This window comes from Rhinopithecus roxellana, chromosome 19 (genome assembly GCF_007565055.1).
Source record: "Rhinopithecus roxellana isolate Shanxi Qingling chromosome 19, ASM756505v1, whole genome shotgun sequence".
In the NCBI taxonomy this organism is placed as follows: domain Eukaryota; kingdom Metazoa; phylum Chordata; class Mammalia; order Primates; family Cercopithecidae; genus Rhinopithecus; species Rhinopithecus roxellana.
In genome coordinates, this window is record NC_044567.1 from 63,605,236 (window position 1) to 63,629,272 (window position 24,037).

The 24,037-nt window shown below is 44.9% G+C and overlaps 1 protein-coding gene, 1 long non-coding RNA gene, 1 other non-coding gene and 1 pseudogene across 4 annotated transcripts in view; 2 read left to right on the forward strand and 2 right to left on the reverse strand.

The window, feature by feature from the left end:
• ST6GALNAC1 (ST6 N-acetylgalactosaminide alpha-2,6-sialyltransferase 1) overlaps window positions 1–20,362 on the reverse strand; it is a 29,575-nt gene extending 9,213 nt beyond the window's left edge. The window contains exons 1-3 of the mRNA XM_010387512.2: window positions 20,151–20,362; window positions 19,282–19,327; window positions 6,851–7,271 (exon numbers count right to left, since the gene is read on the reverse strand). Of these exons, the coding sequence (XP_010385814.2) occupies window positions 6,851–6,978 (128 nt within the window). The 5' untranslated portion in view covers window positions 6,979–7,271; window positions 19,282–19,327; window positions 20,151–20,362. The remainder of the gene's footprint in view (window positions 1–6,850; window positions 7,272–19,281; window positions 19,328–20,150) is intronic.
• LOC104681266 overlaps window positions 1–24,037 on the forward strand; it is a 106,511-nt gene that overhangs the window by 75,068 nt on the left and 7,406 nt on the right. For both annotated transcript variants that reach the window (XR_004055113.1, XR_004055112.1), the window contains exon 5: window positions 21,090–21,202. This is a non-coding gene — a long non-coding RNA (uncharacterized LOC104681266). The remainder of the gene's footprint in view (window positions 1–21,089; window positions 21,203–24,037) is intronic.
• On the reverse strand, window positions 15,383–16,494 carry LOC115894886 (annotated as a pseudogene).
• On the forward strand, window positions 22,148–22,250 carry LOC115895101. Its single transcript, XR_004055292.1, has one exon. It is a non-coding gene; the product is annotated as a U6 spliceosomal RNA (small nuclear RNA).

Sequence of the window (24,037 nt, forward strand, 5' to 3'; positions counted from 1 at the left end):
AACCCCGTCTCTACTAAAAAATACAAAAAACTAGCCGGGCGACGAGGCGGGCGCCTGTAGTCCCAGCTACTCGGGAGGCTGAGACAGGAGAATGGCGTGAACCCGGGAGGCGGAGCTTGCAGTGAGCTGAGAGCCGGCCACTGCACTCCAGCCTGGGTGGCAGAGCAAGACTCCGTCTCAAAAAAAAAAAAAAAAAAGAAAAGAGCTGAAAAGATTCCTTTGATTCTGTAAATAATTTTGCACCTGGGCTCCCGCCTTCTATGGCACGGAGACCGGCTGCAGGTGAGTTGCGCCTGGTATGTGGCGAATGGCTGGTCACACAGATTCGCCTCTATTCACGTCCCTAAGTCCTGGGCTCTCTCTCTCAGTCCCCACCATCAACTTTGTCCTCATTTTATCTCAGGCCCCCAGGCTGGGCAAGCTTTCCTCTTCCAGGTTTCATATTTGGTTCCCACAGCTTTGTTGCTGCTCCTCCTTGAAAGGAGGACAAACCATCCCTTCGCTCTGCCCTGTGTCCCTCTCCACTCCCTGCTGCGGAGCTCTCTACCTTCAACTGCTCCTGCCTCCTGTGCCCCATGTTGTTAGCCAGGCCTGGAGTTTCCAAGACCCCCTTGGTATCCACGGAGGCTATTCAAGCCCCCTTTTGGTGTTTGATCAGTGCTCAGGGTCTCCTGTCTCATGTGAAATAGAAACCAGCCATATTCTGCTTTTCTTTTCAAACTCCAAAGTTGGCCAGGTGTGGAGACTCACACCTGTAATCCCAGCACTTTGGGAGGCCAAGGGTGGGAGGCGGATCACCTGAGGTCAGGAGTTGGAGACCAGGCCTGGCCAACATGGTGAAACCCCATCTCTGCTAAAAATACAAAAATTAGCTGGGTGTGGTGGTGCAAGCCTGTCATCCCAGCTACTCAGGAGGCTGAGGCAGGAGAATTGCTTGAGCCTGGGAGGTGGAGGTTGCAGTGAGCAGAGATCACACCACTGCACTCCAGTCTGGGCAGCAAAGAGAGACTCTGTCTCAAAACAACAGCAACAACAACAACAACAACAAACCAACTAAATGAGACGCCTTATGGAAAGTTCTATGACAGTTTGAAAACACAATGCAGTGTTTATTCTGCAATATTCATTGAGTAGCCATGACATGTCAGGCATTCAGAGGTATCTGCTAGAGATTAAAGATAAAAAAGCAATGGTCACTGGTTTTAAGAGGCTCACAGTCTATAAGAGAAACAGACATGAGTATAATCAGCTGCCTTAAAGTGTCATCGGTATGATGATATTAGTCATATGTATGCGAGGCTGTGGTGACAGCCCAGGGAGGCAGTTCTGCTCGGAGGGACACTTTGGTACGGAGGGGTTACCTAAGCTGAGTCTTTTTCTCCTGAGTCTTCAGAAGTGAACCTTTATGAATTATTTTTGTTTTTATAAAAACAATGTGTGCTTATTACAGAAAAAGCAGAAGCTGCTTTCAAACATGAAAGGATGGCAACCTCCTATTATCCCAGTCCCTTCAAAGAATCTCGTTAGTACCTCAGGGCATGAACAGCTGGATCCCTTTTCTACGCCTGTCATGCTTTTGAATATAATTATATAATATTTTGAAATTGTTTCCCTCTCCACCCCACTGCCATGCCCCCAGCAGTTAAGATTTGGTTCCACGTTCAAGATGTAGTGAAACAGATCAATCTTGGAGAAGTTATGAGGGGAGGACTTTATTACTTACTCCTACCATTGCCCTTTCCCTGGAAAGATTTACTCTGCTGGGTGGCGGGAATGAGAGAAGGAAGGATCTGTGGGTTCCAAGGTCAGAGGACCCTACTTCCTGGCATGTTCCAAGGGTCTAACAAGACCCCTGAAAAAAAAATGAATCCTGAACCTAGGAAGAGAGGACCACAGACAGTGTCAGAAAAGTCTCACACTGAGCCGAGACCGCGCCACTGCACTCCAGCCTGGACAACAGAGCGAGACTCTGTTTCAAAGAAAGAAAAAGCAAAGCAAAGTCTCTCACACATAAGCCAGGTGGACCTGAAAGAGCCGAGCGGCAGGAACAATGACTGTTTCAGCAGCGACTCAATAGCTAAGAGTCAGCGACCCATTCCCATGCCTTGGCACTGCATGGGATGTCCTAGAGCCCTCATACCATCCTGCAGAGGAGCAGGAACCACGGAGATTAAGTTTTCCTGAAGCTTGGTGGATGGGAGTTCAGAATCAGCAATCAGGAGGTGATAGAAAATAAAGTTCTTTTCTTTTCTTTTTGGACACAGAGCCTCACTCTGTTGTCCAGGCTAGAGTGCAGTGGCATGATCTTGGCTCACTGGAAGCCACCTCCCAGGTTCAAGTGACTCTCCTGCCTCAATCCCCTGAGTACCTGGGATTTCATGCACGCGCCACCGTGCCCGGCTAATTTTCATATTTTTAGTAGAGATGGAATTTTTGCCATGCTGGCCAGACTGGAGAAAATAAAGTGACAGCAAGAAACTGACAAACAGAACCCGTAGGTCTGTTTTTACAGCTCACTCTTAATTACCATCTCCAAAGCTAAAACAAGCATAGATCTTCCAAAACATTTACACTGGATGATGGAAGCCAAGCAGAGACATCGTCTTAGATGACAGCTACACATCAGTGAACACAGGATGCACGTGGGTGTGTCTAAGATGGTATGAGAGATGGCCCGATGGGTTTGAAATCACAGAATTGTCTTTTTTATTTTTATTTTTTTGAGACAGAGTCTTGCTGTGTCACCCAGGCTGCAGTGCAGTGGAGCAATCTTAGCTCACTGCAACCTCTGCCTCCCGAGTTCAAGCGATTCTCCTGTGATAAAAGCGATAATAGCCTCCTGAGTAGCTGGGATTACAGGCAACTGCCACCACGCCTGGCTAACTTTTGTATTTTTATTTATTTATTTATTATTATTATTATTTTTTTTGAGATAGAGTTTTGCTCTTGCTGCCCAGGCTGGAGTACCGTGGCGCGCTCTTGGCTCACAGCAAGCTCCGTCTCCCGGGTTCAGGCAATTCTCCCTGCCTCAGTCTCCCAAGTAGCTGGAATTACAGGCACCAGACCATGCCCGGCTAATTTTTGTATTTTTTAGGAGAGACAGGGTTTCACCATGTTAGTCAGGCTGGTCTCGAACTCCTGACCTCAGGTGATCCGCTCGCCTTGGCCTCCCAAAGTGCTGGAATTACAGGCGTGAGCCACTGTGCCCGACCTCATAGAATTGTCTTGAAGTTCTTCTGCTACACTCCTCCCACCATCCTATTTGTTGCCAAGTCCAGCTGATCTGACTTCTTCTCAGTCCTTTCTTCCTATTCACACTGTCCTTGCTCACGGTCTTATTAATGCCATCCTAAACCATGGCAATGGTCTCTAAACTATCCCCTCTAAAACCACGTTCCCCCGATCATCCATCCTGTAATCTATTGACAGAGTACTCTGCATAAAGCATGAATTTACTCAAGTTAACTCCCTTACTCTAAGTTTTTGAGAGCCATAAAGTTTAAATGTTTTGGCATGTTTTTTAAGGTGACAAATTCATTCTTTCATCAACAAGCATTTTATAAAGCACCTCCACTGGGTCCAGGCCCTGTTCAAAGCACTGAGGAAACACAGACAATAAGACAATGCTGGCTGGGCTCAGTCACTCATGTCTGTGATCCCACCACTTTGGGAGGCTGAGGCAGGTAGATCGCTTGAAGCCAGGTATTCAGGACCAGCCTGGCCGATATGGCGAAACCCCATCTCCACTAAAACTACAATAATTAGCCGGGCATGGTAGTGTGCGTCTGCAGTCCCAGATACTCTGGAGGCTGAGGCAGGATACTCGCTTGAACCTGGGAGGTGAGGGCGCAATAAGCCAGGACCGCACCACTGCACTCCAGCCTGGGTCACAGAGTCAGACTCCATCTTGAAAAATAAATACATAAAAGAAATTACATAATTCATGTAATCTCACAAATTCATGTAATTACATGATAAACACACACACACACTAGGTGCTCTACCTGGCTCTAAGCTCTTTTATTCCACCAAGCCAGCCAGGCCAGAGCTCAGACCTTGGCTGCTGGAGGTGGGGAGTGGGGGTAGGAGACATGGGGGATGAGATGAGGGGGAGATTGGGGGAGCTGGAGAGAGGAAGGCAGTAAAAGAAAACTCCCCTTCTTTTTTCAAGTTGTAACTCCTCCTGTATGGTTACTTAAGTGAGCGCCTGTCTTGGAGGGTGGGGCTGGCGGTCCCTGCCTGCCCTGAGGTTCATTCAGCTTCTGTCTGATGTTGGGGGCCCCTGCGCACTTGGTGGTCTCTGCACATTAGGAAATGTGGTTTCTCTGGGGAGGGGTTCTCCTTTACACTGAGAATCCCCGCAGGAGGGTCCTTTCTAGGATCACGTCTCCCACTGCCCCCTGCGGCATTTAGTGTCCCCAAACACTGTTCTGGAGTGAGTATCCCCTTATTGCTCCAGCAGGTAACTGGGCAGTTGAGGGCTCTGGTCTCTGCCCTCCCACCAGGAAGCACTGAACTTCCCTTCCACTGCTTTCTGGGCTGTGAAGACCTGGGAGGGAGGGGCAGGGTGGTTCTGTCTCTTCCCAGGTACATTACATTGTGGACAGTTCCAACAACTTCCTGCCTTCAGAAATCTCTAGACCAGAACCAGATACCACTCCATTTGCCCCTCAACTCCAGGGCATGTGGTATCTGCTGGGAAGGCCAGGCCCAGTCACTATGAGTGACTCTCGGGCAGCCCACTCCCACCCCAAAATGTTGCCCCAGAAGGACTCCTAACCCTCTGAACTTCTCTCCTCCCCTGTCATCTTATCTAAGCTAGCCGGTCTTGGGTTTTTGTCAGTTGCAATCAAGAGTTCCAACAAACACAAACCTATATTCACATCATACACAAAAGTACATTTCTGATGGATTCTTATTAAGCTTAAAGAACAAAAGTACAGAAATATCAGTAGATCTGAGAAATGCAAATTAAAAAGAGAAACACTTCCACCTATCAGATGATTAAAACTTCAAAACCTTAATGAAAGCCAGTGTGGTCCTGGGAGGTAAAGATTGTCTTGGCAATTCCACTTCGAGAAATCTACCCAGAAATCAGTTATGCAAGTGCTCAAAGGTATGTGAGAAACTTGATAGGGGTTGGTTAAGTAAATGGTACCTATCCTGTGGAATGCTAAGCAACTGTTCAAAGAAGAGAGTAGACCTGTATGTCCCGACATGGAAAGATGTCCATGATATAGTGTGACTTACAAGGTCAACCTGTGGGACAATATATAGCATGAGATACATATATATGTATACATATATATGAGAGAGATATATATATAACTTTCTTGTGCATATATCTGTAAATCTATATGATATATGTGTGTGTATATATCAATCTCTATATATATACAATATATATACATATATGTCTCATGCTACATATTGACATATAGTATATCAATATATAGCATATATAGTATGTATATCTATATGCTATATGTAGATATCTATATCTCCATCTATCTATCCATCTATCTGTCCATCTATCTGCCTATCTACCTATGTGTGTGTGTATGTATGTATGTATGTATCTATCTATCTATCTGGCTTGTATAGCATAAAGGTAATGAGCACAGGGTATGGCACCAAAATGCCTGGTTTTGAATCTTGGCCCTGCCACATACTAGCAGGGTGATCTTGGAAAAATCACTTCAGTTCTGTGTGTCTCAGTGTCCTCTTAATAATGAGAATTAGTGAGTTAACGTACATCAAGCATTTAGAATAGGGGCTGGCACGCAGTAAATACTATAGCAGTGTTAGCTGCATAATAGAATTCCGTGTACCTTCAAGTGTCGAGAGTGCTCACCTTGAAGAGCGGACAGAGGTGGAGGTATAATAGGGAGACTCACTTCCTGCTTCACCTTTCTGTATTTTTTTTTTAACTCTACGAGAACCTGCATTACTTTCAATGTTTAAGAACAGTGAAATGAAATTATTGGCTGGGCACAGTGGCTCACGCCTGTCATCCCAGTGCTTTGAGAGGCCGAGGTGGGTAGATCACTTGAGGTCAGGAGTTCAAGACCAGCCTGGCCAACATGGTGAAACTCTGTCTCTACTAAAAATACAAAAACTTAGCCAGGTCTGGTGGTATGCGCCTGTAGTCCCAGCTACTCAGGAAGCTGAGGCTTGAACTTGGGAGGTGGAGGTTGCAGTGAGCCAAGATCACGCCACTGCACTCCAGCCTGGGCAACACAGTGAGACTCTGTCTCAAAAACAAAAGAGAAGAAAAGAAAAGAAAAGGGCCTCTTACTGCAGGAGATGTGTGTATTTTCTAAGAAAAATGGTCTAGAAGGTTTTTTTGAAAGATTAACTTGGTGTCCACAATTGAAACTGCCTCCCTAAGAGGGAGGCCCTCCATTTTACCGACAAACTAAGGGTGAGTCCGGGTCTGCAACAAGTGGAACACGCAGGATGGCTCTTTCACTTCAGGACATAGAGAATGGCATGTAAGAACGAACCCAATGCTGCTGCCATTACTCACAGTCCCAGAGGGGAAAGCAGTCATGTCTTCTGTCTGCACTCTGCAGACCTAACCCATCAGTTCTCAAACTCCTGTACGTGTCCCATGGTATCTGGACATGTTCATCCCAAGGCGTCTTAGTTCCCCACTGCCACCCCTTCTGTTCCCTGCAAGTCTTCCCATTAGTCTTTCTTCCCAGTGGTTCTTGAGAACATTCCTGACCCCTGACACTCCCGTGTGGACACACAGGTGGCTCAGACTTTCTCTGTCCTCCCTGGGCTATCATTTTTCTGTTTCCTCAAATGAATGGAATAAGAGGAGTGGAAAGGACGAGAATCTTACCTGGAAGGCTTTGTTTGAGGATCCTTAATAAAGGAGAGCAAAGCGAAGAGAAAGACCAGGAGAGCCAGGAGCAAGGACCACTGGATGTCTTGGCTCAGGTGCCTGCATCTCCACAGGCAGGACCTCATGGCGATGGGTCGGGTTCTAGAGGAAGGTTCTGCATGTCCTGGGGCCTTGATGTAGGCAGCTGGGAGTCTCACCGCTCAGGTTTCCTGGCCAGGAAGTGCACACCTTTTGTCTTAACAATGAGCCACTCAGCAAGTGCTGAGTTTATCAGTCTCTGCCAGGGAAGGGAGGAACCGCCTTCACTGCTTTATAAAGGCTTATAGGCTGGCGTGGCTTGAAGGAAGGGAAACTCCTTATGTTCAAACACGTTCACCTTCCTTTTCTTTGTCTCTGAAGCCAATATCTGAAAGTCAAGCTTTATGAGAAAAATAACCACATTATATGCGATCTCATCTTGGTCAGGTTACTTAACCCATCTGCCTCCATATAAATGGAAAAAGCAGTTACCTTCCTTGTGGGATTATCATGAAGACACCTTGAGGCTGCCATGGACAGTGCTTTGTTTGTGGTAGGCACCCAACACACATGTTCAATACTTTAGCTCAACCTTCCCTGTTTCTCATCTGAAATCATGACCATTACAACAATGACCAGCAAGTATGAGGGCTCACTCTGAGCCCGGCACTGGCCAGTCTTCACAGGCACTCACAGGAACCCTCACAGCCACTCTAGGGGCTGGGTGCTGTCATCATCTCCATTTTACAGAGGAGGAAATGGCCTCCAAGAACAAACTGCCAGCCCAAGATCACACGGTGAGTCACTGGCTTGGGGTCCAGATCCAACTGACCTGGAGGTTGCATTCTTTTTTTGAGAAATAGAGATGGGTCTTAGTATGTTGCCCAGGCTGGTCTCAAACTCCTGGACTTAAGTGATCCTCCCACCTCAGCCTCACAAAATGCTGGGATTACAGGCATCAGCCACCACGCCCGGCCGTGATTGCATTTTTCTTTCTTTCTTTTTTTTTTTTGAGACAGAATCTCACTCTGTCACCAGGCTGGAGTGCACTGGTACAATCTTGGTTCACTGCAACCTCTGCCTCCCGGGCTCAAGTGATTCTCCTGCCTCAGCCTCCTGAGTAGCTGGGACTACAGGCACCTGCCACCACGCCTGGTTAATTTTTGTATTTTTAGTAGAGACGGGGTTTCACCATGCTGTCCAGGATGGTCTCAATCTCCTGACCTCGTGATCCACCCACCTCGGCCTCCCAAAGTGCTAGGATTACAGGTGTGAGCCACCGTGCCCGGCCGATTGCATTCTTACCCACTGCTTAGTAGCACCTATGAGAAATCATTCACTCTACCTTGATCAAAGCAATGCAAAACAAAACCCACATAATTCTTGGGAAAAAAAAGTACACCTCAGAGGAAAAACATCAAGACCATGTGTAGAAAACTTTAAAAATTCAGAAAAGCAGCCCTCCGTAAAGTACTGTGGGTTAGTCATTTTATAAAAATATTGTCCAGGGTGTTGAACTGTGGGAAAGGTTTTGGGGCCTGGGCTTGTTGTTCACACCTGGCAGTGGGCATTTCTCCTAATGTACAGTTTTCAGTTCTGTACACAAGGCTCTTGGCCTTCACCCATGGCATGCACCAATAAATGATTAAACCACCATCCTCAGGGAGGACGAAAACGGCAGGAACATACGTCTGAGCAGCTGAGAGTAATACAGATGACTGATGGCTTCCTTTATCCCCTACCATACACTGCAACTCACAGCTCTGTTCCAAGGCATGGGCTGGTAGCAAGGAGAAACATCTCTGTTAGTACTGACTCAACCTCTCTCTTTCTCTCTCACTGTGCCTAACCTACAGACGCTCATACATTAACTCTATAAACATTTTCTGCATTGATCTGTATCAAGTCATAACTCTTTGTCCTAACTGGCCCCTTATCCTAGGTTCCCTTATGCACTTGACATGTACAACTATATTCCTGTATCCTGGTGCCTGCTTGCAACGCTATGCAAATAAGTGCACAGTGAAAAGGTATTTTCTTACCCACAGCATTGGTGTGACTAAACACAGTATCTCTTTCATAGCACCCTATGTTCTGAAGAAGGCACTGGCTGTCAGTGCTCGCTGCCTTCCACAGGGCGTGGAGATCCAGTTGAGCTCCTGGGTGCAAGCTGAGCTACTGTGGACAATCTGTCCCTCTCACCACATTAGAGGCAGGTTGAACTTGAAGACTTTGAGGCCAGCTGGTGTGGCAGGATAATCCAGAGTCCTAGTTTCCTGGTTCTCAGGTTCCAGACCACTGCTGCTGTAGCATGTGCCTGGGCAGAATGTGGGATCCAGAGAAGTGTATGTTTTAGGATAAATTGACTTTCCAATTGTTTTGTTTTTGTTTTTCGAGACAAGGCCTCTTTCTGTCACCCGGGCTGGAGTGCAGTGGTGCAATCATAGTTCATTGAGGCCTTGAACTCCTGAGCTCACAAGATCCTCCTGTGGCAGCCTCCCTCAAAAGTAGCTGGGATTACAGGTACGTGCCATCACACCTGGCAAAATTTTTTTTGTAGAGATGGGGGGGTCTTGTTATGTTGTGCAGTCTGGTCCTGGTCTCAAGCGACCCCACTTCAGCTTCCCAAAGTGCTGGGAGCACTTCGTGTGAGTCATGTGTATGAGCCGCTATGCCCCGCCGCCAATTATTTTTTAAACATCATCACAATTTTGTGTTTGGTAAGATCTACTTTTCTCTCCTTTTTATTATTTTATTTTATTCTCTTAAGCTCAACGGCAAAAACTTTTTCTCCTTTTTAAACTAAAGCTTTGAACTTTAGTCTTTGAACTTTAGTATACATCAGCTGATGGGACATGTGAGAACTTACATGCAGATAAGACTTATTAAAAGATAATTTTTCTGTAAAAGGTAAAATCATTACTCAAATAGACATAGGACATAAAAATGTGCTAAAGATTTGATTCTACTCATGAGAGAACCAGGCAGATATAATAACCAATTCAAAAGAGAAGTGCATGAGCACAAAGTAATTTAGATTGTTTTTCTTTTGCTGTTTTCAAGATTTTTCTCTATCTCTGGCTTTCAGTATTTTGACTGCGATGTGTCTGTATGGGTCTCCTTGCATTTATTCACTTGGAGTTTCTTGGATCTATGTATTAGTGTTTTTCAACAAATTTCAGAATTTTTCAGGTATTATTTGTCTGAATATTTTTTTCTCCCTATCTCTGCCTCTTGAGCATTCTTTCCTAGGATGAGTATGTTGGTGTGCTTAACAGTATTCTACATTTCTCCGAGGCTCTGTTCATTTTTACTTATTATTTTTCTTAGTGTTCGTCGTCTCTGTTAATCTGTCTTCATGTTGGCTGATTCTTCCTTCTGCCAACTCAAATCTACTATTGATCTAGCTAGTGAATTTTTCATTTGGATTATTTTTCAACTTCAGAATTTCCATTTACTTCAGAATTTTAAAAAATCTTTTTAGTTAACATTCTTCATGAGTCATTATTACCATGCCTTTCTTTAATTCTTTAAACATGGTTTACATTAAAAACTTTTTTTTTTTTTTTTTTTGAGATAAGTCTTGCTCTGTCACTCAGGCTGAAGTGCAGTGGTGCAAGGGTAGGTCACTATAACCTTGAACTCCTGGCCTCACGTGATCCTTTCTCCCCAACCTCCCTAGTAGTTAGGGCTACAGGCTAATTTATTTAAAATATATATATATATATATTTTGTAGAACAGGTTTTCACTGTGTTGCCCAGGCTGGTCTTGAACTCCTGGCCTTAAGCAATCCTCCTGCCTAGAACTCCTGAAGCACTGAGATTATGGGCGTGAACCACTATGCCTGGTCTACTTCGATTTTTAAAACATATTTATAATAGCTGCTTTGAAGTCTTTTTCCAATGTGTCCAACATTTAGGTCCCTTCAAAAGCAATTTCTATTGCCTGACTTTTTTTTTCCTGTGTATTTGTCACAGTTTCTTTGCGTGTCATAAGTTTTTGTTGAAAACCAGACATTTTAGATAATATATTGTAGCAACTCTAGATGCTGAATTCCCCACTACATTGGGGCTTGGTGGAACTGTTGTTTGGGCATTTGTTTATTTAATTCCGAACTAATTCTATGAAGCCTATTTCCTGGTTTGTGTGCAGAGGGTACAATTTCTGATGTTTCTGCTGAGTTTCTTTCTTTTCTCTTTTTTTTTGAAATGGAGTCTCTCTCTGTCACCAAGCTGGACTGCAGTGGCGCGATCTCAGCTCACTGCAACCTCTGCCTCCCGCGTTCAAATGATTCTCCTGCCTCAGCCTCCTGAGTAGCTGGGACTACAGGCATGTGCCACCACACCCAGCTAATTTTTGTATTTTCAGTAGAGACAGGGTTTCACATGTTGGCCAGGATGATCTCAGTCTCTTGACTTCATGATCCACCCACCTCAGCCTCCCAAAGTGCTGGGATTACAGGTGTGAGTCACTGCACCCGGCCTTCTGCTGAGTTTCTTAACCACTGCGTCTGGTACAGTTTCCACCCTACAAGTAGGCTCTGGGTCAGGGAAGGGAGCCCCAGCCCTCTTGGCCACACCTGCATGGAATACAGTTTTTGCAGCACAGAGCTGGGAGAGATGAGAGACACCAGTGGCATGCCCTTCTTAGAGTGAAACTGTAGCCTGGAGTGGAGGCAGAGGGAGCCCCCCATCTTCTTGGGAAGCCACACCTGCTTAGGAAGAAGATAGGAGGGGGATGTGACTCAGGTGCCACAGACTCTTTATTCTTACTGGGATTCAGTAGATTTTCTTGAATAAATATTTTTTCATTTGCGGTATGTCCTTATATATCGCAACATAATTAGGACAACATAATTTTAATTATTTAAATAATTTTCACCAATTAGGTCAGGTGCAGTGGCCCACACCTGTAATCCTAGCACTTTGGGAGGCTGATGTGGGAGGATCACTTGAGCCCAGGAGTTGGAGACCAGCCCGGGCAACGTGGTGAAACTCTGTCTCTATAAGAAGTACAAAAATTAGCTGGCCGTGGTGGTGCATACCTGTAGTCCCAGCTACTTGGGGGACTGAGGTGGAAGGATCACTTGAACCTGGGAGATCAAGTCTGCAGTGAGCTGAGATGGCACCACTGCACTCCAGCCTGGGTGACAGAGCCAGACCCTGTCTCAAACAAACAAACAAATAATTTTCACCAATTAAATGGCTCTTTTATAGGGAAAGGACTGCTAAGTTCCTCACAGAGGCATCTCAGATGGTCTACCCATAACTCTTGTGGTGGACTGATATAAGCATAAAAGAAGGCCACGTGGCCTATCGTTCCATGAAAGGGCCATATCTACAAAGCAACCTCCAAATGCTGAAGGAGTCAATCAACCAGAGGAGGAGGCAGACAAATCCAGTTTTTCAGCATAGGATGACTTACTGGGTAAATTTACAGACAGAAAAGCATGGTCTTGGGGGGCCACAGACATGTAGATCTCTACATTGCAACCCCTGAAATCTAGGGCTTCTGTCTTGGGGAAAAGTATATGTGCTCTGGAAGGAATGTGTAGGTGGCTATGAGTATCACTATACCTATGATGTCTGCAACAGCATCTCGGATTGTCTTGAAGGAAAAGTGAAAGTTAAGATGAATAGGTGTTCCCACCTAAAGAGTAAAACATCAACTAGACATTTGGAAGGCATTCTCTGACTCAGGGTCGGTAGGCAGATTAGCATTTAAAATAAAGTCGCTTTTGTCCCCACACATATGTTTTAGCATAGAAGTTACATATCGAATTTTAAGTCAAAGTTACTTAAATAAAACCGAAATTTTAAATTTGATTTTGAAAATGTAATTAAATATTTTAAAAGCATACCTTGGAGATATTGTGGGTTTGATTCTAGACCACTGCAATTGCAGCAAAGTGAGTAACAGAAGTTTTTTTATACAAGCTATGTTTACACTGTAATGTTTTCGCCCTTCCTTCCTTCCTTCCTTCCTTCCTTCCTTCCCTCCGTTCCTCCCTCCCTTCCCTCCATTCCTCCCTCCCTTCTTTCTTTTCTTTTCCTTTCCTTTCCTTTTTTTTCCCCTTCCTTCCTTCCTTAGTTCCTTCCTTCCTTCCTCCCTCCCTTCTCTTTTCCTTCTTTCCTTTTTTCTTTTTTCCTTCCTTCCTTCCTCCCTCCCTCTCTCTCTTTCCCTCCCTCCCCCCTCCCTCCCTCCCTCCCTCCCTCCCTCCCTTCCTTCCTTCCTTCCTTCTTTTTGACTGAATTTCACTTCTGTTGCCCAGGCTGAAGTGCAGTGGCACAGTCTCAGCTCACTACAACCTCCGCCTCCTGGGTTCAAGTGATTCTCCTGCCAAAGCCTCCCGAGTAGCTGGGATTACAGGTGTCCATCACCATACCCGGTTACTTTTTGTATTTTTAGTAGAGACAGGGTTTTGCCATGTTGGCCAGGCTTATCTCGAACTCCTGACCTCAGGTGATCCACTCGCTTCGGCCTCCCAAAGTGCTGGAAACAGGCGTGAGCCACCGTTCCCAGCCACTATAATGTTTTCTTTTGTGTGCAATAGCATTATGTCTAAAATACCAATGTACATGTGTTAATTTAAAAACACTTTACAGGCCAGGCGCAGTGGCTCATGCCTGTAATCCCAGCACTTTGGGAGGCCGAGGCGGGTGGATCACTAGGTCAGGAGATCGAGACCATCCTGGCTAACACGGTGAAAACCGTCTCTACTAAAAATACAAAAAAATTAGCCGGGCGTGGTGGCAGGCGCCTGTAGTCCCGGCTACTCGGGAGGCTGAGGCAGGAGAATGGTGCGAACGCAGGAGGTGGAGCTTGCCGTGAGCCGAGATCACACCACCGCACTCCAGCCTGGGCGACAGAACGAGACTCCATCTCAAAAATAAAAAAATAAAAAAATAAAAACACTTTATAGCCGGGTATGGTGGCTCACACCTGTAATCCCAGCACTTTGGGAAGCCAAGGCAGGCGGATCACTTGAGGTCAGGAGTTTGAGACCAGCCTGGCCAACATGGTGAAACCCCACTCTACTAAAAATACGAAAATTAGCCAGGCGTGGTGGCGCGCTCCTGTAATCCCAGCTACTCTGGAGGCTGAGGCAGGGGAATTGCTTGAACACGGGAGGCAGAGATGGCAGTGAGCTGAGATCGCACCACTGCACTCCAGCCTGGGTGACAGAATGAGACTCCGTCTCAATAAAATAAAATAAAATAAAATAAAATAAAATAAAATAAAATAAAATAAGACAACAGTAAAACTTGCTGCACAGATTGAAAGTTTTCTCTGTAACATATGACATTTGATGCCATTTTGCCCATCCATAGTAGAAATTCTTCCAAAATTGAAGTAAATCCTCTCAAACCCTGCTGCCGCTTTAGGGACTAAGTTTATTACTTATTCTTTGTTTTCATTTCTTTTTTTTTTTTTTAGAACAACTCAGCAAAATAAAATTCCTGTTTATTGTTGGACAACATTGTTTCACACGTATATCAAACAGACCAAAACACACACACACGCGCGCGCACACACACACACACAAACGCAGCAACTCCATAGACAAGAAAGGAAAAAAAAAAATTTTTTTTATCTTTAGCCTTTTAAACCGTCTCATACAAACTAAGTACATACACAAACAAGTTACTGGAATGCTCAAAATAAGATTGTTTTTCTATTGTCTTTTTTTTTCCAAGTTTTTTTTTTGTCCCTTTGAGATTATAATGAACATGTTCACTCCATAAGTAAAGTCAGAAGTAGGACAGAGAACGCTCCAAAGGTTGGTTTGGTTATCTGAGATCACGTCTCAAAAAAAAAAAAAAAAAAATGGGTGACCCTAGGCCAGGTGCTGTGGCTTACGCCTGTAAACCCAGCTGCTCGGGAGGCTGAGGCAGGAGGATCGCTTGAACCTGGGAGGCAGAGGTTGCAGTGAGCTGAGACCATGCCACTGCACTCCAGCCTGGGGGACAAGGAGAGAAACTCTGTCTCACAAAAAAAGGCTGACCCTAACAATTTATACAAAAATACAAAATGTAAGTAAAAAATACAAATTTCCTTTTTAAGTATTTTTTTATGGAGGTGAATTTATACTAATAATCATAGTAATATTCCTATAACAAGATTTTTAAATTTAAAAAAATTTTTAAATTTTACTTTAAGTTCTGGGATACATGTGCAGAACGTGCAGGTTTGTTACATAGGTATACATGTGCCATGGTGCTTTGCTGCACGTGTCAACCTGTCATATAGGTTTTAAGCCCTGCATGCATTAGGTATTTGTCCTAATGCTCTCCCTCCCCCTCCCCCACCCCCCATGCCCGCCCCGAAAGGCCCTGGTGTGTGATGTTCCCCTCCTTGTGTCCATGTGTTCTCACTGTTCAACTCCCACTTGTGAGTGAGAACGTGCGGTGTTTGGTTTTCTATTCCTGTGTTAGTTTGCTAAGAATGATGACTTCCAGCTTCATCCATGTCCCTGCAAAGGACATGAACTCATTCTTTTTATGGCTGCATTTAAAGTACTTTGAAGAAAAAAAGCAGGGCCTTGGAAGTTTTGGTTCTTTTTTCCTCCCCTGTTGCAAATTCTCATGGTTTGGGTTGGGTCGTGGAGAGCGCGTGTCATCTGCAGGCGGTCTCTCTACTTGACGGTGACTACATTTGGATTCTGAGATGTGAAGTGGAGGGTGACTAGGTCGCAGCCATTTTTTTTTTTTAGTTTAATGTTTCCTTTTTTGCTGTCTAGTCGTCCTCATCAATCTTCTGCTTCTTGCTATTGACATCATCATCCTCATCATCTTCAGCTGCCCACTTGCCTGTAGCAAACTCAGCTTCCTCGTCTTCATCTCCACCCTCTTCCTACCATCACTTTCTTCCTCTTCATCTACCTCATTGTCAGCCTCCTGCTCCCAATTTTCCTCATTAGCATTCCCGTTAGCAGAGGCATCTCTTCCGTTTCCACCTCCTCCACAACTTTCTTCTTCTCCTTTAAGTCCTTGGTGGTGATCTCAGAGTTGGTGTCTATGGCTGCATCTGACATGGTGGGGCACACTGGTGATCCAATGGAGGAGATTAAAAAGAAAGCAAGAATTCCAGGACTCTGGCAATAAAGCTGCTGGAGTCCGTGGTGGAGGAGGAACCAAGGAGTCAGATGAGGAACAATGCAAACATGGCTTTCCAGAGCAGCCAGTGGGTGCTGTTTTCATTTCAACAGTGTTCACAGGATCTTCACCAGGAGTAGATTCCATCTCAAGAAACCCTCTTGGTGCATGCATAAGAAGCAACTTCTTATCCGTAGAAGTTTGATCATGAGATTGCAGCAACTCGCCACATCTTCAGGTTCCACCTCTAATTCTGCTTCTCTTGCTGTTTATACCACATCTGCAGTGACTTCTTCTACTGAAGTCTTAAGTCCCTCAAAGTCATCCACCAAGATTGGAACCAACTTCTTCCAAACTCCTGTTACTGTTGATATTTTGACCTCTAGCCACAGATCATGAATGTTCTTCAGGGACTCTAAAATGATGAATCCTTTCCAGAAGGTTTTCAACTTACTTTGCCTAGATCCATCAGACAAATCACTATCTATGGCAGCTATATCCTTACAAAATATATTGCTTGAATAATAAGACTTGAAGATTAATATTACTCCTTATTTCATGGGCTGCAGAATGAACATTGTGTTAACAGGCATGAAAACATTAATTTTCTTGTATATCTACATCAGAGCTCTTGGGTGACCAGGTGCATTGTCAATGAGCAGTAATATTTTCAAAAGAGTCTCTTCTTCTTAGCAGTAGGTCTCAACAGTGGGCTTTCAATATTCAGTAAATCTGGCTGGGTGCGGTGACTCATGCCTGTAATCCCAGCACTTTGGGAGGCTGACGTGGGCAGATCACAAGGTCAGGTGATCAAGACAATCCTGGCTAACACGGTCAAACCCGTCTCTACTAAAAATACAAAAAATTAGCCAGGCATGGTGGCATGCGTCTGTAATCCCAGCTACCTGGGAATCTGAGGCAGGAGAGTCATTTGAATTCGGGAAGTGGAGGTTGCAGTGAGCCAAGATCCAGCCTGCGCGACAGAGTGAGACACTCTCTCTCTCTCTCTATATATATATAAATATATAAAAATATATATAGCCGGGCGCGGTGGCTCAAGCCTGTAATCCCAGCACTTTGGGAGGCCGAGGCGGGCAGATCACGAGGTCAGGAGATCAAGACCATCCTGGCTAACATGGTGAAACCCCGTCTCTACTAAAAAATACAAAAAACTAGCCGGGTGAGGTGGCGGGTGCCTGTAGTCCCAGCTACTCGGGAGGCTGAGGCAGGAGAATGGCGTAAACCTGAGAGGCGGAGCTTGCAGTGAGCTGAGATGCCTGGCGACAGAGCAAGACTCCGTCTCAAAAAAAAAAAAAAAAAAAAATATATATATATATATATATGTATATATAAATCATTCTCTAAATGAGATGTGCTGTCATGCAGGCTTTGTCATTCCACTTCCAGAGCACAGGCAGAGTAGCTTTAGCATGATTCTTATGAGCCATAGGATTTTTGGAATGGTAAATGAGCAGTGACTTCAACTTAAAAGTCACCAACTGCATTAGCCCCTAACAAGTCAGCCTGTCCTTTGAAGCTTTGAAACCGGGCATTAACTCCTTTCTAGCTAGAAAAGTCCTGGATGGCATCTTCCAATGTAAGGCTGTTTCTTCTAAATTGAAAATCTGTTATTTACTGTAGCCACCTTCATCAATGATCTTAGCTAGATCTGGATAACATGCTACAGGTTCTACAGCCAAACTTGCTGTTTTACCTTGCATTTTCATTTATGGAGATGGCTTCTTTCCATAATCTTTATGAACCAACCTCTGCTAGCTTCTAACTTCTTTCTGCAGCTTCCTCACCTCTCTTAGCCTTCATAGAATTGAAGAGAGTTCCAGCCTTGCTCCAGATTAGGCTATGGCTTCAGGGAATATTGTAGCTGGCTGGATCTTCTATCCAGACCACTAAACTTTCTTTGTAACAGCTATAAGGCTGTTTCACTTTCTTTCTTTTTTAAACAGATTCTTGCTCTGTTGCCCAGGCTGGAGTGCAGTGGCACAATCTTGGCTCACTGAAACCTCCACTTCAGTTCAGGCGATTCTTGTGCATCAGCCTCCAGAGTAGCTGGGATTACAGGTGTGCACCACCATACCCAGCTAAATTTTTTTTGTATTTTTAGTAGAGACGGGGTTTTGCCATGTTGTCCAGGCTAGTCTCGAACTCCTGACCTCAAGTGACCTGCCCACCCACCTTGGCCTCCCATGAGCCAAGCTGCTGTGCCCAGCCATGTTTCACTTTCTTATCATTTATGTGTTCCATGGAGTGGCACTTTTAATTTCCTTCAAAAATTTTTCCTTTGAATTAACAGCTTGGCTACTGTGGTGCAAGAGGCCTAGCTATTAGCCTGTTTCAGGTTTCTACATGCCTTCTTCATTTCTAATTTAATCATTTCTAGCTTTTGACTGAAAGCAAGAGACGCATGATTCTTCCTTTCACTTGAGCAGTCAGACTACAATATTTATTATTTTGCCGTCTTACTGGGCATGGTTCCTGGTGCCCCCCAAAATTACAATAGGAACATCAAAGATTACTGATCATAGATTACCATAACAAATATAATAATAATGAAAAAGTTTGGGTCGGGCACGGTGGTTCATGCCTGTAATCCCAACACTTTAGGAGGCCAAGGCAGGTGGATGACGAGGTCAGGTGTTCAAAACCAATCTTGCCAAGATGGTGAAACCCCATCTGTACTAAAAATACAAAAAATTAGCCAGGCGTGGGGGCACGTGCCTGTAATCCCAGCTACTTGGGAGGCTGAGGCAGGAAAATCACTTGAACCTGGGAGGCAGAGATTGTAGTGAGCCAAGATGGCACCACTGCACTCCAGCCTGGGTAATAGAGTGAGACTCCATCTCAAAAAAAAAAAAAAAGAAAAAGAAAAAGAAAAAGTTTGGTGGCCGGGTGCAGTGGTTCATGCCTGTAATCCTAACACTTTGGGAGGCCGAGGCGGGCAGATCACTTGAGGTCAGGAGTTCGAGATCAGCCTGGCCAACATGGTGAAACTCCGTCTTTACTAAAAATACAAAAATTAGTCAGGCGTGGTGGCATGCACCTGTAGTTCCATTTACTTGGGAGGCGGAGGCTGAGGAATCCTTTGAACCCAGGAGGTGGAGGTTGCAGTGAGCCGAGATCACGTCACTGCATTGCAGCCTGGGCGACAGAGCGAGACTCTGTCTAAAAAAAAAAAAGAAGAAAAGCAAAAAAGAAAAAAGAAAGAAAAAGTTTGAAATATGGCAAGAATTACCAAAATGTGACACAGACATGAAGTAGAGCACTTGCTGTTGAAAACATGAGGCCGATAGACTTACTTGATGGAGGGTTGCTGTAAACCTTCAGCTTGTAAAACTGCACTATCTGCAAAATACAGTGAAATGCAATAAAACAAGGTATGCCTGTAAAAATATTTTTATGCAAAAAGAAACTGTCCACAATTTTAGTGTTCAATGTCCATCTAGTTGCCAACATAAAGAAATGGCATCACATTTCACACGTTACATCTAGATGCAGTTTATCCAAACCTAGAAGTGATATGAGGTTTTTACTATTGCAAAATTTAGTTTAATTTAATTTTTAAAATTTTGTAGAGACAGAGTCTCAGTATGTTTCCAGGGCTCGTCTGGAGCTCCTGGGCTCAAGCAGTCCTCGTGCCTTGGTGTCCCAAAGTGCTGGGATTACAGATGTGAGCTACCATGCATAGCCACAAATATTCTTTAGAACTGTGACAAATATTGCACTGATTTGGGAGTACCTCCAGAATCAGGAATTGGACAATCAATACAAGTGGGAAAATGTGGCTGGTCGCGGTGGCTCATGCCTGTAATCCCAGCACTTTGGGAGGCTGTGGTAGGCAGATCACCTGAGGTCAGGAGTTCGAGACCAGCCTGGCCAACATGGTGAAACACCATCTCTACTAAAAATATGAAATTAGCTGGGTGTGGTGGCACACGCCTGTAATCCCAGCTACTTAGGAGGCTGAGGCAGGAGAACTGCTTGAACCCGGGTGGCAGAGGTTGCAGTGAGCTGAGATCATGCCATTGTACTTCAGCCTGGACAATAGAGCAAGATTCTGTCTCAAAACAAAGAGTAGGGAAATGTGTTTTGTTATACAAAAATCAATTGTATTTCTGCTCTCTGAAAGTAGGAATTGACAAGCTTATTAATTAGTTCTTTTTATTACCAAGCACCTGTGCTGCTCACATTCTTCCACATCTTGGGTCAGTGCTTGCCTCCGAAGAACCCACAAATCTAGATAGCATCCAGACACTGTCATCTTGGATTCTGAAGACATAGGGCAAGTGATGTGGAGAAGCCTTTCTCTGGGGCCTGAACAGTGTGAGTCACAAATGCCTGTGTTGAAGGCTCTAGATTGTGCTGCACTATCACCGTTCACCAGATCCAAGCAATGTAAGTGCCTGCTGTTCTTTTTTTATTTTTTTGAGACGCAGTCTTGCTCTTTCATCCAGGCTGGAGTGCAGTGGCCGGATCTCGGCTCACTGCAAGCTCCGCCTCCCAGGTTCACGCCATTCTCCTGCCTCAGCCTTCCGAGTAGCTGAGACTACAGGCGCCCGCCACCACGCCTGGCTAATTTTTTGTATTTTTAGTAGAGACGGGGTTTCACCATGTTTGCCAGGATCGTCTTGATCTCCTGACCTCATGATCCGCCCGCCTGGGCCTCCCAAAGTGCTGGGATTACAGGCATGAGCCACCGCGCCCGGCCAGGTGCCTGTTGTTCTTTAGTAATTTTCCATTTGTACATCTGTGATTTGGGGTTTTCTAAAGTGCGAAGTCCAGGAATGGCACTCTTCTTGTGCAAGTATAAAGGTGAGATAGTTTTACACTCCTCTTCGGCCAGTGTTTTCTTTTTTCTTGTTTCTAACAATTCTAACGATGCCCCTGGCTCCTAAAACTGCAATATTTGTCCTTGTAACAGGCTCAACAGGCATATCTATTTCTTAGAATATTTGCACAGCAACACAAAGGCAAAAATAATGCCAACTGGTAAAAAGAGAAAAGATGTTAATTTGTGACTCTGTTGTTTAATAAAGGAGTAGATAATTAAGGTGCCCTAGGCAAGGGTTCAATATTAAGTGAGCTTGCTGGTATTTCCTCCTTACAGACCGTTCTACTTCCTGGATGGTCGTGATCGTCGGGTGTGGCTGACTTGGAAGACTGAACCTGGGCTGGGCGGCTGATTGAAGTCCCTTTGGGTTGCAGCAGCTGATCTTTCAGGTAGCTGAAAAAGTCAGACAGGCCCTAATAGACTTGTTTGACAACATTTCTTTGGTCTCTGAATACAATTGCCATATTTCTTGTTCTCCTAAGGCTCTAATAATGACCAAAGAACCCTAGTTCATTTTCTTTTTTTTTGAGACCGAGTCTTGCTCTGTTGCCCAAGCTGGAGTGCGGTGGCACGATTTCGCCTCACTGCAACCTCCACTTCCCGGGTTCAAGCGATTCTTCTGCCTCAGCCTCCCAAACAGTTGGGATTACAGGTGTGCGCCACCACGCCCAGCCAATTTTTGCATTTTTAGTAGAGAAGTGGTTTCCCATGTTGGCCAGGCTGGTCTCGACCTCCTGACTTCAGGTGATCTGCCCACCTTGGCCTCCCAAAGTGCTGGGATTACAGGTGTGAGCCACCATGCCCGGGCCCTAGTTCATTTTCTAAGATTATAGCCAACCATTTCCTGGGACATGGGAAGTCCTTCCACCTTCCCATGTACTCTCCTTTTAGAAGAATGAGTTTGATAGCAAGGGAGGCCTACACCACAGCCCAGTATTGTGGTAATGGGTGCAATCTAAAAGAAATGTGACACGAACTCAAAGGTTTTGCTTGTGAATTAATTCAGTTCACATTTCCTAAGAGTTTACTATATACTGACTCCTGGGGTAAGTACTGTAAACTGTTGTGTCAATGAGTGACAGAAAACACACGGGGCCAGTAGAGACACAGAGGAGGGGCACTTGGCCAGCTCAGGTACTGGAAGGTTCCCTATCCAGTGTTCCCTACCTTGCCAGTGAGGCTCACGGAGTAACAAGGGGCATCAGCACACCAAAGGCAGAGGATGAGATTCTAGCAGGAAAACTCTACCCTGGCCACCAGTCCCCAGAGAGGAAGGGTTGAAAATTAATAGCCACATTGCACTTGGCCTACAATATTAATAACCTGTGCTGTGCCTGCTTCAGCAGCAGATATACTAAAATTGGAACCATACAGAGAAAATTAGCATGACCCCTGTGCAAGGATGACATGCAAATTTGTGAAGCGCTCCATATTAAAAGGTAGTAACAATAATACTAGCTGTTGTGCTAAAGGCGCCTTTGTGGAGAAGTCTTCTAGAGTACCAGGAGACTTATTTTTAATGATTATTTCTCCAACACCAGGCACTATTGGTGCTGTGGACATAGTGATGAACAAAATATAGCAGTCCTGCCTTCATTGAGGTAAGCTCCTAGAACAGAGACAGTGGAGAATCAATTAGACAGATAATAATCCATGCTATGAAGAAAAATGTGTGGCAGGGCACCAAGGCTCATGACTGTAATCCCAGCACTTTGGGAGGCGGAGGCAGAAAGATCGCTTGAGTCCAGGAGTTTGAGACTAGCCTGGACAACATAGTAAGACCCTATCTGTGCATAAAATTTTTAAAATGGGTTGGGTGTGGTGGCTCATGCCTGTGGTGCCAGTTGCTGGGGAGGCTGAGGCAGGAGGATTGCTTGAGCTGGAGTTGGAGGCTGCAGTGAGCTATGATCAAACCATTGCACTCCAGCCTGGGCAAGAGAATGGGACTCTGTCTCAATAAATAAACAAACAAATAAGAAAAATGAAGCATGGAGTAAGAGCTGTGGTTAGGGAAGGCCTCTCTGAGGAAGTGACCAAGTAAAAGGAGGAAGTAAGCCATGAGAAATTTATAAAGGCTGGGTAATGTATAAAGAAAAAAGGTTTAATTTGCTCATGGTTCTGGATACTGTACAGGAAGCTTGGTGCCAGCATCTGCTTCTGATGAGCCCCTCAGGTGCTTACAGTCATGGCATAAGGCAAAGGGAAACAGGCGCATCACAAGGAGAAAGCAGGAGTAAGAGAGAGAGAGAAGGGGGAGGTCCCAGACTCCTAAACAACTAGATTTCTTTCCTTTTTTTTTTCAAATGGAGTCTCACTCTATTGCCCAGGCTGGAGTACAGTGGCGCAATCTCGGCTCACTGCAACCTCCGCCTCCTGGGTTCAAGTGATTCTCCTGCCTCAGCCTCACGAGCAGCTGTGACTATAGGCATCTGCCACCATGCCTGGCTAAGTTTTGTATTTTTAGTAGAGACGGGGTTTCACCATGTTGCCCAGGCTGGCCTTGAACTCCTGACCTCAGGTGATCTGCCCACCTCGGCCTCCCAAAGTGCTGGGATTACAGGCGTGAGCCACTGTGCCTGACCAAAAACGTGTTTTGAGGCCCCTAGTTTGCTATTGTCCTGGACATACTAGCCTTCTTACTGGTTTTAAAAGGGGTGTAAATGATTTGGTGTGTCTTGATAGGTCTCATTTTATTTTGCTTCAAAGGCCACAAACTATAATTATCATTGATTTCTGTTCTGTTGAAAATGTCTTTGTCAATATCCCCAGAGGTATACAGCTTGTGAAAATTGTCCAAGATGAAAAGAATGTCTGTCCCCTGGATATTTACTTAGGGAGTGAGGATAATGATCTCTTTGCAACTGATACTCTGCTTCGGAATATCATTTCTACCCAAATCAGACCAAAAAACAGTTTGTTTTTTTCTTCAGGCTTTCCATCTGGGCCCTTTGTACCCACTGCTTTTTCTATGTGATGATTTGCCAGAAGAATACTCCATTTCAACAAACAGGTCTATGGAAAGAAGCAAACTAATTACATGCAGCTTCTTTTATGCCTGTGGCCCAGATTTAGGAGTTCCAGACCAGCCTGGGAAACAGATTTAGAAATGGAATCAAGCACTGACAGTGCTATGATTGCTGAAAGCAGTCTACCTATCCACGAGCACGGCCCGTGCTGGCAGGGTTCGAAAACCTTGTCTGAGTTGAGGAACAAGAAGGGGGCAC